This window comes from Ornithodoros turicata, chromosome 1, assembly GCF_037126465.1.
Source record: "Ornithodoros turicata isolate Travis chromosome 1, ASM3712646v1, whole genome shotgun sequence".
Taxonomy (NCBI): domain Eukaryota; kingdom Metazoa; phylum Arthropoda; class Arachnida; order Ixodida; family Argasidae; genus Ornithodoros; species Ornithodoros turicata.
In genome coordinates this window covers 204,252,582-204,267,050 of record NC_088201.1, presented here as the reverse complement: position 1 = coordinate 204,267,050, position 14,469 = coordinate 204,252,582, and the positions used below count along the sequence as shown (strand labels likewise).

The window sequence follows — 14,469 nt, the reverse complement described above, 5'->3', positions numbered from 1 at the left end:
AAAGACCCTCCTGATGGTTAACCTCAACGGGTGCATGTTCTACATGAACTGAGCGAATCCCCAACGTGTCAAACACATAAAAGGTCCTCCTGACCTAACCTTGGTCAGTCTCGACGGGTGCATGTTCTACATGAATTGACCGTATCCCAAACGTGTGAAACACATAAAAGGCCCTCCTGACCTAACCTTGGTTAGTCTCGACGGGGGCATGTTCTACATGAACTGACCCAATCCCCAACGTGTGAAACACATAAAAGGCCCTCCTGACCTAACCTTCGTTAGTCTCGACGGGTGGATGTTCTACATGAACTGACCGAATCCCCAACGTGTCAAAGACATAAAAGGCCCTCCTGACCGAACCTTGGTCAGTCTCGACGGGTGCATGTTCTACATGAACTGACTCAATCCCCAACGTGTGAAATACATAAAAGGCCCTCCTGACCTAACCTTGGTTAGCCTCGACAGGTGCATGTTCCACATGAACTGACCGAATCCCCAACGTGTGAAACACATAAAAGGCCCTCCTGACCTAACCTTGGTCAGTCTCGACGGGTGCATGTTCTACATGAACTGACCGAATCCCCAACGTGTGAAACACATAAAAGGCCCTCCTGACCTAACCTTGGTTAGTCTCGACGGGTGCATATTCTACAGGAACTGACCCAATCCCCAACGTGTGAAACACATCAAAGGCCCTCCTGACCTAACCTTGGTTAGCCTCGACAGGTGCATGTTCCACATGAACTCACCGAATCGCCAACGTGTCAAACACCGAAAAAGCCCTCCTGACGTATTCTTGGTTATTCTCGACTGGTGCATGTTCTACATGAACTGACCTAATCCCTAAAGCCCGAATCCCATAACAAGCGACACGCGGCAGATACACGCGAGAAGCGACAAAATCGACGTCACTGCCGCCACGCGAGCGTCAAAAAAGCTTTGTCGCGGCTGAATCTTTCTGCATCTACTCCCAGTAGATATTTGTAGCATGTCGCCGAGTTCGTTGCCTGTTGTTTGACAAAACCAGCTAGATTTGGCGGCGTGAAACAAGAACTGAACGCGTGGGCAAGAGAAAGGGTAGAGAGGGCAACCAACAAAAGTAGCAGACGAAGAAGAGGGCGGGGCGTTTGGAACTTCAACCGCAGCGCCACTGCGTTACGGCGAATATTACATAGCACCTTCATTACAAGTTCTCCTCGTTTTGGCGAATGAAATGATATTTTTGGTATATTTATGGCAATTTACAACTTAGCTCGAATAAAATAAGCATTGCTTCTCCAAAAACATCATTTCTCGGCGACGAAATGTCGCTGCTCAAATGGACCGGGAAGCCGTGGCATGACCAGACGCGACAGCGACAAATTCTGCAGCGCGTCGCGTGTCGTTTGTTATGGGGTCCGCGCTTAACACGTGAAATACACAAAAGGCCCTCCTGATCTAACCTCGTCAAGCGAGTACGGGCGCTTACGACTCAGCTTTGTTCCCGAGGCTCTTCAATCTGTCTCTGCTGGATCCCCAGCCACACTGGGATCCCGGGGAATGAACGCGCCAACCGTGAGGCTCAGCGAGCGTTGGCGCAAGAGGAGTCAGGTCTAGGACTACTCTACCAAGACATCCTGCCAGTGTTAAAGAGAGCCGTCTACACACAGTGGCAGCAGGAGTGGGACACGGAAGAAAATAACAAGCTACACGTCACACAGTCACACGTCCCCCCCCCCCCCCCCGCATCGGACGGAACACATCAACAGATCCTCCGAAGTTCTTTACGCGAGATTGAGGATTGGGCACACATGGCATAACCATGCATAGCCACCTACTCAGAGGTCAGGCTCCGCCAGCTTGCGCGCACTGCGGTGACAGCCTGACTCTCTTGCACGTACTGGCATCCTGCTCTCACTTCGAACACCAACGCCAACAGTATTTCACTGCATTCTACAGATACCATGTCCGACTCCACCCAGCCCTTCTACTGGATAGCACTCTCTTGTGCCGTTTGATAATATCATCCAATTTTTGACCATGTGTGGGTTACTTTGTCAGATGTAGAACAACAACAACTTTATTTCGGCTCTGAAGAGTGAAAGCTGGATGATCACGGCGCGTTGAAATAACATCACGAACCTGTGGTGACCGCGATCGCGCACGCGGGAGTAATCTGTATTTCGTGATTCCTGTATTGCGATAACGATGCCGCGCCTCTGCAGGCACTCATGGGAACTACAATGTGATTGCGATGAGGCTGTTTGCCCTGAGCGCGATTATTGCGTGATCGCGCTCATCGCCGCGATCATGTTATTCTGCAAAAGCGAAAAGTATAGGGAAGCGTGTACTTTCTGGGCGCGTTCGCAACGCCGTGTGTTCAGTCCCATTCTGATTAGTTTTATACTATGGTTGATGCTCTGCTTCACTGTTGTCTACCCTCAACGTGCCCCTGCCCATAAAGCTCAAATATAAGAGGCGATATTTGCATAACGCTCGTCTTTGGATGCTTTCTCAACTGCTGCTATCATGCTCCGACGTTTCTAATTTTTCGTATCTCGTCTTCGCCGATCACTGTGTCGTTGTGAACCTGTTGCCGGGTGACCAGACCAAATGCCTGTTGTCACGATGATAGAATTTTGAAATGTCGACATGCGGTGGTGTGTGTCGTTTTCTGCTTGCCGCACTTTGCTTCGGCATGTAGACATACTGGTGACGAGAAGGCCAATGGCCACGACAGTTAGGAAATCTGTCATAATCGGTAGCCTACATTGCGCTTCTAATACCAATTATTTATTCAGCTGCGCCGTGGAATTTCTCCGGCTCTTTTGACGCCTTCACGCTTTCCGCCACGAGGATGACTTTTTCCACTGTAGTCGGGAGAAGTGAGGATTGTCGCGCCCTTTGTATCGCACCGGCCACCGAAAAAAGGCATTCGACGCCACCGGCAGTGGCCGGTATGCCAAAGCAGACCTCCGCTGGACGACCCAGCTTATGATATGTGTCGTGTTTGCAAAAGGTACAGACATCTTGCTCGTCATATTCCTCCGCAAGATACTCATCAAGTTCAGACGTCTGCCGAACTTCGGGCACTAGGAACGTGGTATCAAGGACACCGTGGATGCCGAGGGCTGGTGAAAGATCCACAGCGTGTTCTGACCGCGCTCGAAATTTCCCACTGCTCGTCTCTTTCCAATCTTTCGCGTGTTACAGTGAAGACACATCATAAATATTTTCTCGCCGTCACTAGAGCTGCCGATATATTTGAAGTGGTACCGCAGCCAATCGGAAACAGCGAAGTCACCCATGGTGTGGAGCTCGTCAACGCGATCAGACATTATTGTTCGCTGCAGCAGTGGCGCAACACCTGTTGCCTGCACAACCAGTGCCCAAGGGACCCACACCCTGGCTCGAACAGCTTTTTATTGCCATTGCGATCTTTGATTTGCCTATTTTTGCCCCGAAAGCACAATCACAAGAGGCCGACAACGGCAAGCCCTCTCGCCAACACCACCGCCATCACCCCATCACCACCACCACAAGAGGAAATTCACACCCTCGATGCCTTTGCCTCGATGCCTGTGTGCAAGGTGCCATGTGCCAACAGCGCAACTACATGGTGATCGCGTGAGTGCGATAATGCCTAGATATCACACGAACGGCCATTGTCTGATATCATGATCGCACTCATGCAATCACCCTCAAGATGATCGCTGCATGCGCGATCAACTCATTCGTTCGACGTTCTGATTGCGATAAGCAGTGGCGCGAGGATGAGTGCGATCCAGTATCGCGCTTCATGGTGCACAGCGATCACGCGCCATATCAGCCTGAACGTGAGCGTGGGTCGGCTTCAGCCTCACGCTCGCCTTATCAGATGATCGTGATCGTGAGTTCTTTCGGTCCGAAATGCCGACCCCTGCCTGTAGATAGCTTTGAAGCACCACACACACTATCTCTCACATCATCTCTCCCATAATCATCTCCAACACACTCACCATAGTTTTGGCGCTCTATGACCTTTGTTGCCTTTGTGCCATTAAACACATAATCTCTCTCTCTCTCCTCCTGACCTAACCTTGGTCAGTGTAGGCGGGTGCATGTTCTAGATGAACTGACCCAATCCCCAACGTGTGAACTACATAAAAGGCCCTCCTGACCTAACCTTGGTTAGTCTCGACAGGTGCATGTTCTACATGAACTGACGCACCCCCAGAGTGTGAAATACGTAAAAGGGTGTACTGGAATAACCTTGGTTAGTCTCGACGGGTGCATGTTCTACATGAACAGACGCACACCCAGAGTGTGAAATACGTAAAAGGGTGTACTGGAATAACCTTGGTTAGTCTCGACGGGTGCATGTTCTACATGAACAGACGCACACCCAGAGTGTGAAATACGTAAAAGAGTGTACTGAACTAAACTTGGTCAGTCTCAATTGGAGCATATCCTACGTGGCGTGACAACTCCACAGCGTGTGAAATACATAAAGGGCTCTCCTGACATAATCTTGGTCAGTCTCCACGGGCACACAGTCCACACGAAATGACCCACTACCACACGGGTAAATAACGCGTCTCTCATGACATAACATTGGTCTGTCTCGAGGGGTGCATATTCGACTTGAACTGACCCTGTCCCCAACGTGTCAAATATGTAAGAGGCTTTGATTGGCTTGCCTTAAATATTTTATTAGTGGTCAATGTAATAAATATAGCAGCTGGAAAACAAGAAGGAAGTAAAACTGTGACCTTATATTCGCGTTCAAAGTTACGAGCGTAAGCGTTTGTCCGACGAGCTTTTGTCTGCGCCCAAGGAGATACACCGTAGGAGCGGTGCAGTTCCTCGAGAAAGTTGCCTGCTTTCATGGAAGGAGTGTGACCAAAACGCATTGTGTCGCCAAAATCGTTGTTGTTAGGTCAAACACCACAGCGCGTTGTCCTCTCCTCTAGCATTACATGACTCATTGCAGTTATGCTCCTACGTTTCACCCAAACCTGAAAACCATAAACTCCCAATTTAAAATTATCCCAGCATTTTCCTCCACGTTGATATGTTATCTCTTGTTGCACCACAAGGGAGACCATTAATTTTTCTTCCTACAGTCTTAGTAAAATGGGTGGATCAGTTACACCTTTAGAAGGTAATAGTTGTCACTATATGTTGTGCCTAAAAGGTGGCAAAGTTGCCTCACTCTCAAAACAGAACTTCAACGCATAGCACGTTTTCCGCTTCTGATTCGGTCAGCCACGGGGGCGTACCCCTTGCTGTAGTATTTTGATAAATAATGATTTCATTTACCACCACTTTTTACACCCTTTATTAGACGCCATGTTGACCTCGGTGTCAACTATAGAAGTTACCCCCTTTTCACACCTTTTTTTCTTCTCCCTGATTTGAATGGAGAATGCATCGGGAAGTACAACAACAGGAAACAAAAACCGCAGTTATGGCGTTATCGCATAGTTTTGCACAGCGTCACTTCGTATTTTACACTTTGCCATCCTCTTCTCTTTCTACTTCCTCAAGAACACCACAGTGACAGCAGGTGGGATAGTCAACTCGTCTCAAGCGTTCTTGAGGATCTGGAGCAAATTATTCTTCATTGCTCCCACTACCAACCTTCCCGAACCACACTCTCCGAGTCTCTTCGTCAGCTGGACTCTCGCCTCTTCTCCCTATCGAAATTGCTTGGTCCCTGGCCTAATCCAGCCCAGCAACGCTCTGCGCTCAAAGCTCTTCTGACATTTCTGGACACCATCGGACTTCGATCGTTATTGTGCAGGGGCTCGTTATTTTATTCCCCACATTCCCACCAGCAATGGAGTAGAGTATAGCCTGTGGCGATGAACCTCCCCACTCTCCAAAGCCAAAAATAATGTTGTTGTTGTCTTTCCACTTCTTTTCCTTGGAATACGTACTAAGCAACACGCGTCTTTTTTCTTTTTTCTTGTCTAATGTAACATGCTGTGTTTCATCCTCCCTTTTTTCTTTGTTCTGATAAATATATCTCCCCGTACGTGGTAATTGCATATTCTGCAAATCCATGCATCACACAACAGTTTCCACGAACTGTATAATCCGAATCCCTGTCTCGTTCATGGCCATAACCTTGTCATCGTCGACGTCGAATGTTGTTATAGTTTTTATATTCCACGTGCACACGTCGTCGTGCACGCGTGGTTGCAAAGGAAATAATGCAGCTCCCGTGAGAGACGCTTTCGGAATTCAACCAGTTTGTGGAAATATAATCTCTCGCAACCTTGACACTCTATGGAAGTGTAAGCAACTGTCTCATTCGCAGCCTGCGTCAGCGATTACACAGTCGCTTCAATGAACACGTGCTGGGGTCTTCTCTGGAGCTGATACCGGGAAGTGAATGCCACGTACAACCCATGTAACACATGGTGCGCTAGTATACGTCTAAAAATAGGCTGACTTGAGACTTTAGGGAAACCGATCAATTTAGACGTCTAGAAGGCTGTCCATAACGTTATACATTATTTAGACGGCTAAGAAGGGGTGGTCTTCAAGACATGGCCGAGATGTTTCGCAGTGGACGTCTACCGTTAGACGTCTAAAAGCATGTCACATATTGGCCACATTTAGACTTGCATGACAAACTTATGCAAATGAGCTATTACACAGAGTTACGTCTGTGCTCTGCGAAAAATTGTCAAAGTATTTTGTTTTTGCTGCTGTCATGATACAGCGACTACAAACAATGTGCATTTTGCAACCGTGAGGTTCAACGTGAGTAAATTCAATTTTTATTTGCACTGACCCCATGAACAACCTAGTCCGAATAATTTTAAAGATCGTTGCAAGCAGGCAAAATAAAGTACGACTGCGCACGAGTGCTACAATGAGACGAAAATATAAGTGCGAAGAAGCCCTCCCTCGGCCCTCGGCACGCCATTTTGGAAACAGCGTCGGCAGAGGGTGCGCAAGCGGCGCACCGTAACGGTCGATCAGTGTCATATTCTACATAAACTGATACGCTTCCCAACATGTGAAATACATAACAGGCTCTCCTCACCTGACTGATCCCGAGGGGTGCATATTCTACATAAACTGACCTACTCCGCAACGCAAAGGCTCCCCTAACATAACGCTGGTCAGTCTCGACGTGTGCATATTCTACATAAACTGAGACATTCCCCAATGTGTGAAATACATAACAGGCTCTCCTGACGTGAGTTTGGCCAATCCCGAAGTGCGCATATTCTACATGGACTGACCCACTCCGGAACGCATCAAATACGTAAAAGGCTCCCGTAACATAACGCTGGTCAGTCTCGGCGTGTGCATATTCTACATAAACTGAGACATTCCCCAATGTGTGAAATACATAACAGGTTCTCCTGACCTGACCTTGGTCAATCCCGAGGTGTGCATATTCTCATATTCTACATGGACTGGCCCACTCCGCAACGCATCAAATACGTAAAAGGCTCCCCTAAAATAAAGCTGGTCAGTCTCGACGTGTTTAGACGTGACCCTTTATTAGACGCCATGTTGACCTCGGTGTCAGCTATAAAAGTTACCCCCTTTGCACACCCTTTTTTCTTTCTTCTCCCTGACTTGAATGGGGAATGCATCGGAAAGTACAACAACAGGAAACAAAAACCGCAGTTGTGGCGTTATCGCATTATTTTGCACGGCGTCACTTCGTATTTTGCACTTTGCCATCCTTGTCTTTTTCTACTTCGTGTTTTCCTTGGAATACGTAGTAACCCAAGCAGCACAACGTACTGAAAGTCAAGTGCAATAGGGGTGGCCGGTATGTGTCTTATCAATGTTCTTTACTTTCAGAATTCTGTTCAAGGCCTTCCACCTACCCGTCCACCCCTATTGCACTCTACTTTCAGTACGTTGTGCTGCTTGGGCGGGGATGTATCTATTAGAAGAAGAAAAAAAAAGGAAGGATGAAACACCGCCACGTGCCCAAGCAGCAAAATGTACTGAAAGTCGAGTTCAATAGGGGTGGACGGGTAGGTGCAAGGCCTTGAGCAGACTCTTGAAACTAAAGAACATTAATAAGACACATACCATCCACCCCTATTGCACTCGACTTTCAGTACATTTTGCTGCTTGGGCACGTGGCGGTGTTTCATCCTTCCTTTTTTTTTCTTCTAATAGATACATCCCCGCCCAAGCAGCACAACGTACTGAAAGTCGAGTGCAATAGGGGTGGACGGGTAGGTGGAAGGCCTTGAACAGACTCGTGACACCAAACAACATTGATATGATACATACCGTCCACCCCTATTGCACTCGACTTTCAGTACATTGTGCTTCTTGGGCGTGTACGTGTTCATTGCATATTCTGCGAATCCATGCACCACACAACAGTTTCCACGCTCTGTATAATCTGAATCCCTGTCTCGTTCATGGCCATAACCTTGTCATCTTGATTACGGTTGATGTCGAATTTTGTTTTAGTTTTTATATTCCACGTGCACATGTCGTTGTGAGCGCGTGGCTACAAAGGAAATGCCATGTAGAAGGTACTCACTGGAAAGTCAATTCTCGTCGAAGACTTTTCAAAAATCTCATTAAAAGCTTACTGGAACGGTTCACAAACAGATTTATGGAGGACAAAAGAATCACGTACGCCTGTATGGAGTGTCCTATAAAAGCCAGGCAGTTCCTATAGTCTACACACATCTGAAATATCCTACCTATACAGGTAAGCACTTTGAGAGATAACCGCTCTTGATCATTTCCTGTACTGGACTAGCATGGTTGTCTGTTTGCAGTGCTTTGCGTTGACTATTATGTGGGGTAACGCAACTGAGTACATCTAATCACTTCATAACCACGGCTGCTTTGGCACAGTTCTAACTATACAACGTTTGTGATACGATAAGACGTCTGTTTGTTCCTCCCTCAAAATATCTCGACTCAAAGATTACTCTGGAAAACGACGGCGTTGAAAAAAAAAAGACTCCTGTAAAAGCATCCATTTATCACCAGAAAAGCACAAGAGCCAAAAAGCATGTTTTCAGCGTCAACGTCAACGTCTTAGAAGCCTAACCTTAAATGCGTAACTCGCAACTCATTTTTCACACGAGACAATTGATGTTCTGAGGCTGGAACACATGTCTAGGACAAACACATACGAGTTCATTATTTCTTTCATGGTTTTTCACTTTCTTTCAAACTATACATGGCTGTATCGGATGAAGTGAGGTTTCTACCAAAACTATTTCTGAGGACTTCAAACAAACAAGCTCTTTTATTCATTTTCTCCAGGAAAGTTTCAACGATCTCTTCGTGGACACAATGACGCCTCTACGTTTCGCTGTTGTCTTCGTCCTCCTCTTTGGTAACACTAATATGGGATCTAATATAGGATGTTGTGAAAGTTTGATCAAACCAAAAGCTCCATTTTGATAGCTGCGGTAGTTTCCAAACCACAATTATTCTGCTACAGCCAGAAGAGATGTCCTAGGATAGTACAAGACCCAGTAATTTATCCAAACCCCCCACACCACTAACCCCCCCCCCCCCCCCCACCAAGTGTATCCTCTACAGGGTGTGCCCTTACGATTTCTGGGTTAGATACATGTCAGTGATGATATGTTGTGATAACGTAACTATGACAATGACGCACCCCCACCCTTTTTTTCCAACACCCCTCCACGCTTGGAATTCTGGGTAAACCACTGAAAAGAACACACGGTGTTGGAAACATTGGCGGATTTCGAACTACGGTTTTTGTCCCCGTCTTTTACCCCTAGCGGATCGCTCCAGGATAATTCAGCTTTAGTTCGGTTGGAACTTATGGCGAAGTGACTGAAAAACGCCGGTATACACACCCCCTATCCTTTCCTTTTCCTTGAACATGTCCTTCGCCCTAAGGCAGCAGAAAGTTTTCTACACGAAGGCTTTCCTCGTCTTTCGGTAACACGTTTAGAGAGATGAGGTAGTCACGTGAACAGGTGCTCAGGACGCGTAACAAGCGGTCGGAAGCGCGTGACGCAGCTCATCTGTTGCGATCCAAGTTTGGGGGGAACTTGAGAGTGCGAGAACCTCAAAATTTACCTTTCTTTTTAAGGTGGATTTGTCGCCAGTGAAGCTGCACCTGAAGGACACGAGCTTGAACGCAAGGACTTTTGGAATTGTTAACGATGTTACCGTATAGCCATCATTGTGAGGACGTTTCCCTTTGCAGGTCGTGACGTTGTCGTTGAGCTCTGCGCTTGTCGCCGCGGTGTTACCGATTGCCCTACCAAAAGTTGCACAGTGGCGAGCGGGTGTTTGAAATGCGCCGATATCTCCGTATGCCTTTGTACTGAGAGTAACACTTGCCCTGGAAACAGTTGCATACCGGCAACCGACTGTACGAAATGCACCCATATCATTGGATGAACAACATGGCTGACTGGCACGCCTTAACTACGAAATGATCAATTGCACGTATATGAAATAAGAGACCCTGGTATTCTCTTTTACCAATATGTTCATGGGTGGCGGGAACTTTTGAGGGCAATAAATTGTACTAAGCAGCAGACATTGCGTTCGTTTATTTCTCTTTCGATTTTCTGTACGACTGCATTTACATCGGATCCCGTACGCCTGCACAACTGTACGCCGTGCAGCGATAACAACACATGCAGTCTGAAAACCCAACTTTACTGCGTAACACTCTGGCCATCAACCATTTTGCCGAACGATACATTTATCGGTTCACAGAAGAGTGGAGTCTTTTTCTAGGTGTTATCGTATAGGGTGGCAGTCAAAAGGCCGAAACTCAAAAGGCAGAATTATCAGAAGGCCGAAAATCAAAACACCGAACAATCATATGGCTGAAAACCAGAATGCTGAAAAATCAAAACACCGAACAATCAGATGGCCGATAAGTCAGAAAACCGAATTATCGAAAGGCCGAAAAATAAGGAACCCAAGATACGAAAACTGTTCTTCCAACGGCGATAAAAAATTAGCTCTACAAATTACGTAGGATAACCTTAATTGTTGGTTAACGTGGTTGTGAATTAATACAGCACATAAATTATTTCACCGAACTTCGCGTTAATAACGTACTTTCGATCACTAACGGGAAAACAAAAAGGAAAAGTACACATATGAGTGGTTGTGTTATTGTATGCATTTATTGTACACAATGTCAGTAAGTGAAAATGAAAAATTACAAGCTATGCGATGACATTTCCCATTCTGATCCCATTTTCAACAACAACTTCAACATAGGTCATTCCTAAAACCAGTTCCCTATCATCAGCTCAAAACCGCACCAAATTGTTCGGCCTTTCGATAAGTAGGGTGAGTAGCCGAATGAATGACCTGGGACAACTGATGACCATTCTGGAAGAAATTATATATGTGCTCCTGTGTCAGGGGACAAGCGTGGTCATTATACAGTTCTTGAAATAGAACGGTACAGAAGGTTGCAGGCGAAGCAATAAAGAAAAAAATCCTACAGATCTTGTCATGGAGATGCAAGGGTAAAAGTAACAATGGTCATTACTGGGTTTAAGCTTATTCTGCAGATCAAGCGATTAAGACGGTTGCTTGTTCTCATTTACTGGTATTCACCCACGAGGCACTTTCTTTTTGTAATAAACATGTTGTATAGATTTTTTTCTCTAGCCAGTCTAGCCAGCCGAGCACGAAATCCTACGCATTCCAATTATTCGATTTCTGATGCAAGAGCCAGGAAACTTTTTTATAATCGTATAACAAGAACAGTCCCATTCAGTGTCTTCTATCTCTTTGGCCTTTTCATTTTCGGCCATGAGATTTTCGGCCTTCTTATAGTTCGGCGTCATGATTTTCGGCCTTCTGATAGGCTTCCTATCGTATACATCCAGATTGTCACGGAAAGACGTGCGCAAATCTCGAAAAAGAACAGATCTACTGGAAAGAGGTCAATATCATTTTTCGAACAAGGACGAGCCTGAGCGTACTAAGGGCAAGTTCTCACTTGGCGACGCGGCGCACTCGTCGAGACTGACAATGTTATGTAAGGAGTGCCTTTTATCTATTTCACACGTTGGCGTGTGAGCCGGCTCATGTAGAATATGCACCCGTGAAGGCTGAAAAAGATTAGGTCAACAGAGCCTTCACCTGACCTAACCTTGGTCAGTCTCGACGAGTGCATATTCTGCGTGAACTCACCCAATCCCCAACGTGTGAAATACATAAAAGGCTCTCCTGAGAAAACCTTCGTAACTCTCCACGGGTACACAGTCCACACGAACTGACCCATTCCCACACGTCTAAATAACGTAAGAGCACGACCGTGGTAAGAGTCTCTCATGGCCTCACCATGGTCAATCTGGGGCGTGCATATTTTACATGAACTGACCCACTCCTCAACGTGTCAAATATGTAGGAGGTTTTGATTGATCTGTCTTAATTATTTTTATTTGTGGCCAATGCAATAAATAAGGCAGCTGGAAAACAAGAAGCAAGTAAAACGGTGACCTTATGTTCGCCCTCAATGTTACCAGCGTAAGCGTTTGTCCGGTGAGCTTTTGTCTGCGCCCAGGGAGATACACCGTTCGAGCGGTGCACTCCCTTGAGAAAGTTGCTGATTTCAGGGAAGGAGGGGGACCAAAAACACATTGTGTCACCAAAATAGTTATTCTTAAGTCAAACACTACAGTGCGTTGTCCTCTCCTTCAGCATTATATGATAACTCATTGCAGTTATGCTCCTACATTTTACCCAAACCTACAAACCATAAACTGCCAAATTACAATTATCCCAGCATTTTCTTCCAAGTTGATATGTTATCCGTCGTTGCAACACAAGGGAGACCGTTAATTTTTCTCCCTACACTCTTAGAAAAATGGTTGGAGCAGTTACACCTTTGAGAGGTTAATATAGTTGTCACTATATGTCGTGTCTAAAAGGTTGCAACGTTCTAGCTGCTACCTCGCTCTCAAAACAGAACTTCACCGCATAGCACGTTTTCCCGCTTCTGATTCGGTGAGCTACGGGGGCGTACACTTTTCTGTAGCAATCTCGATAAGTGATAATTTCTTTTACCACCCCTTTTTACGGTTAGGCCCCATATCCTCCAAATGCCCATTTCCACCGATGTCCCAATTCAACCAAAAGCTCATTTCATCCGAAAAAATGTTCGGAGGTTCTGGGCTTTCGGTTGATCTGGGCACGCGGGTGGCAGTGACCCATATCCTCCAAATGCTCTTTTCATCCGAGCGCCCAGTACCACCGAAAGCGGGATACCTGAAATGACACGCTTTCCCCGTTTGTCAGGGAGAGGAGGAAGGGTGAGCGGTTCTTGGGTGCGCGGGAATCCAATATACTTCCTGCAACTGACTCAGAAGTGAAGTTTGACAAGGAAATGCATTATTGATGTCGACACACATCGACGACATCGACGGCTCCCCAGCACAAAAGTGGGTACTCTGCACAGACTCGAAAGCCGCCCTGGCCACTATCATCAAGCAGGATACGGACGATCAAATGGTGTACCACATCTACAAAGCATACACATCTGCAGTGGAAAGAGGGCACACCATCTCCCTCCAGTGGATACCTTCCCACTGCGGAATACCAGGAAATGAAGTAGCTGACCAGACAGCAAAGGATGCACTGGGTAAAACCAAGTTATCGGCAATACATTTCACAAAATCGGACGCCAAGACATTCCTCCACAAATCGACAATCAGACGGTCCAAGGAAAGCTGGAAGCAAGCACTCCGGCACACAGATTTCCTGTCTCACATAGACCCCGATCTCACGGCAATCATTCCTCATGACATCGGCCGAAGCCTCCACACGGCTATTCACCGGACTCGACTCGGCGCGCTATATACTGCCACCACCCAATTCCAACTCGGTATAGTGGCCTCAAGACTGTGCGACATCTGCAAAGTGCCCCAGGACACGTTACACGTACTTATAGAGTGCCCAGAACAAGCAGACGCAAGGGAAAGACTGTCCCATGCACTTCAAACACTGGACAAAAGACCATTCTCTTACTGCAAAGTAATGGGAAGATGGCCTACAAGGGAACAAGACATGAAGGCACTCAAGGCATTGTGTGTCTACCTAAAAGAAAGCGGTATACACTGCCGCTACTAAGAGGAACACATATCATAACCCTCAAAACTACCTAAATGAGATGGAGCTGCAGGCGCCCCTAGGGCAGCCACCCTGCTCCAAGTCTTTCCCGTGATTTTTTTTTTCAGTTAATTACTACTACTACTACTTGACAAGGAAATGTATTATTGATGTCGATTGCGTTCAGGAAGTGATCCGAACCCGACAGAGAGATATTTTCGATGTGAGTGACCGGGGCCCAGGCACTGTGTAGGTCATCATAGTGGAAAGCGAATAGTAACAAAGCGCCCATGGCACAGATGCCGAAAAAGCTTACAAAAGGGACCTCCTCCTTTACTTTACTTTACTTTATGCTTTTTGTTAATACAGTTCATACATTCAGAAAATACGCTATTAACCGGCTGAAACAACCCCTAGAAAAAAGGTTTC

General features: G+C 46.5%; 1 protein-coding gene and 1 long non-coding RNA gene across 2 annotated transcripts; both read left to right on the top strand.

Annotated features, from left to right (window-relative positions):
• Window positions 1-8,633: 8,633 nt before the first annotated feature.
• LOC135375611 (uncharacterized) lies at window positions 8,634-10,091 on the top strand. The gene is made up of 3 exons (XR_010417300.1): window positions 8,634-8,671; window positions 9,238-9,310; window positions 10,043-10,091. It is a non-coding gene; the product is annotated as an uncharacterized LOC135375611 (long non-coding RNA).
• A 3,238-nt stretch (window positions 10,092-13,329) lies between these two features.
• LOC135393788 (uncharacterized) lies at window positions 13,330-14,061 on the top strand. Its single transcript, XM_064624062.1, has one exon. It carries the CDS (start codon window positions 13,330-13,332, stop codon window positions 14,059-14,061), a length of 732 nt encoding a protein of 243 aa, XP_064480132.1.
• Window positions 14,062-14,469: the final 408 nt, after the last annotated feature.

Coding starts and splice junctions, on each gene's coding strand:
- LOC135393788 (XM_064624062.1), top strand. CDS start 13,330: ATGTCGACACACATCGACGACATCGACGGCTCCCCAGCACAAAAGTGG.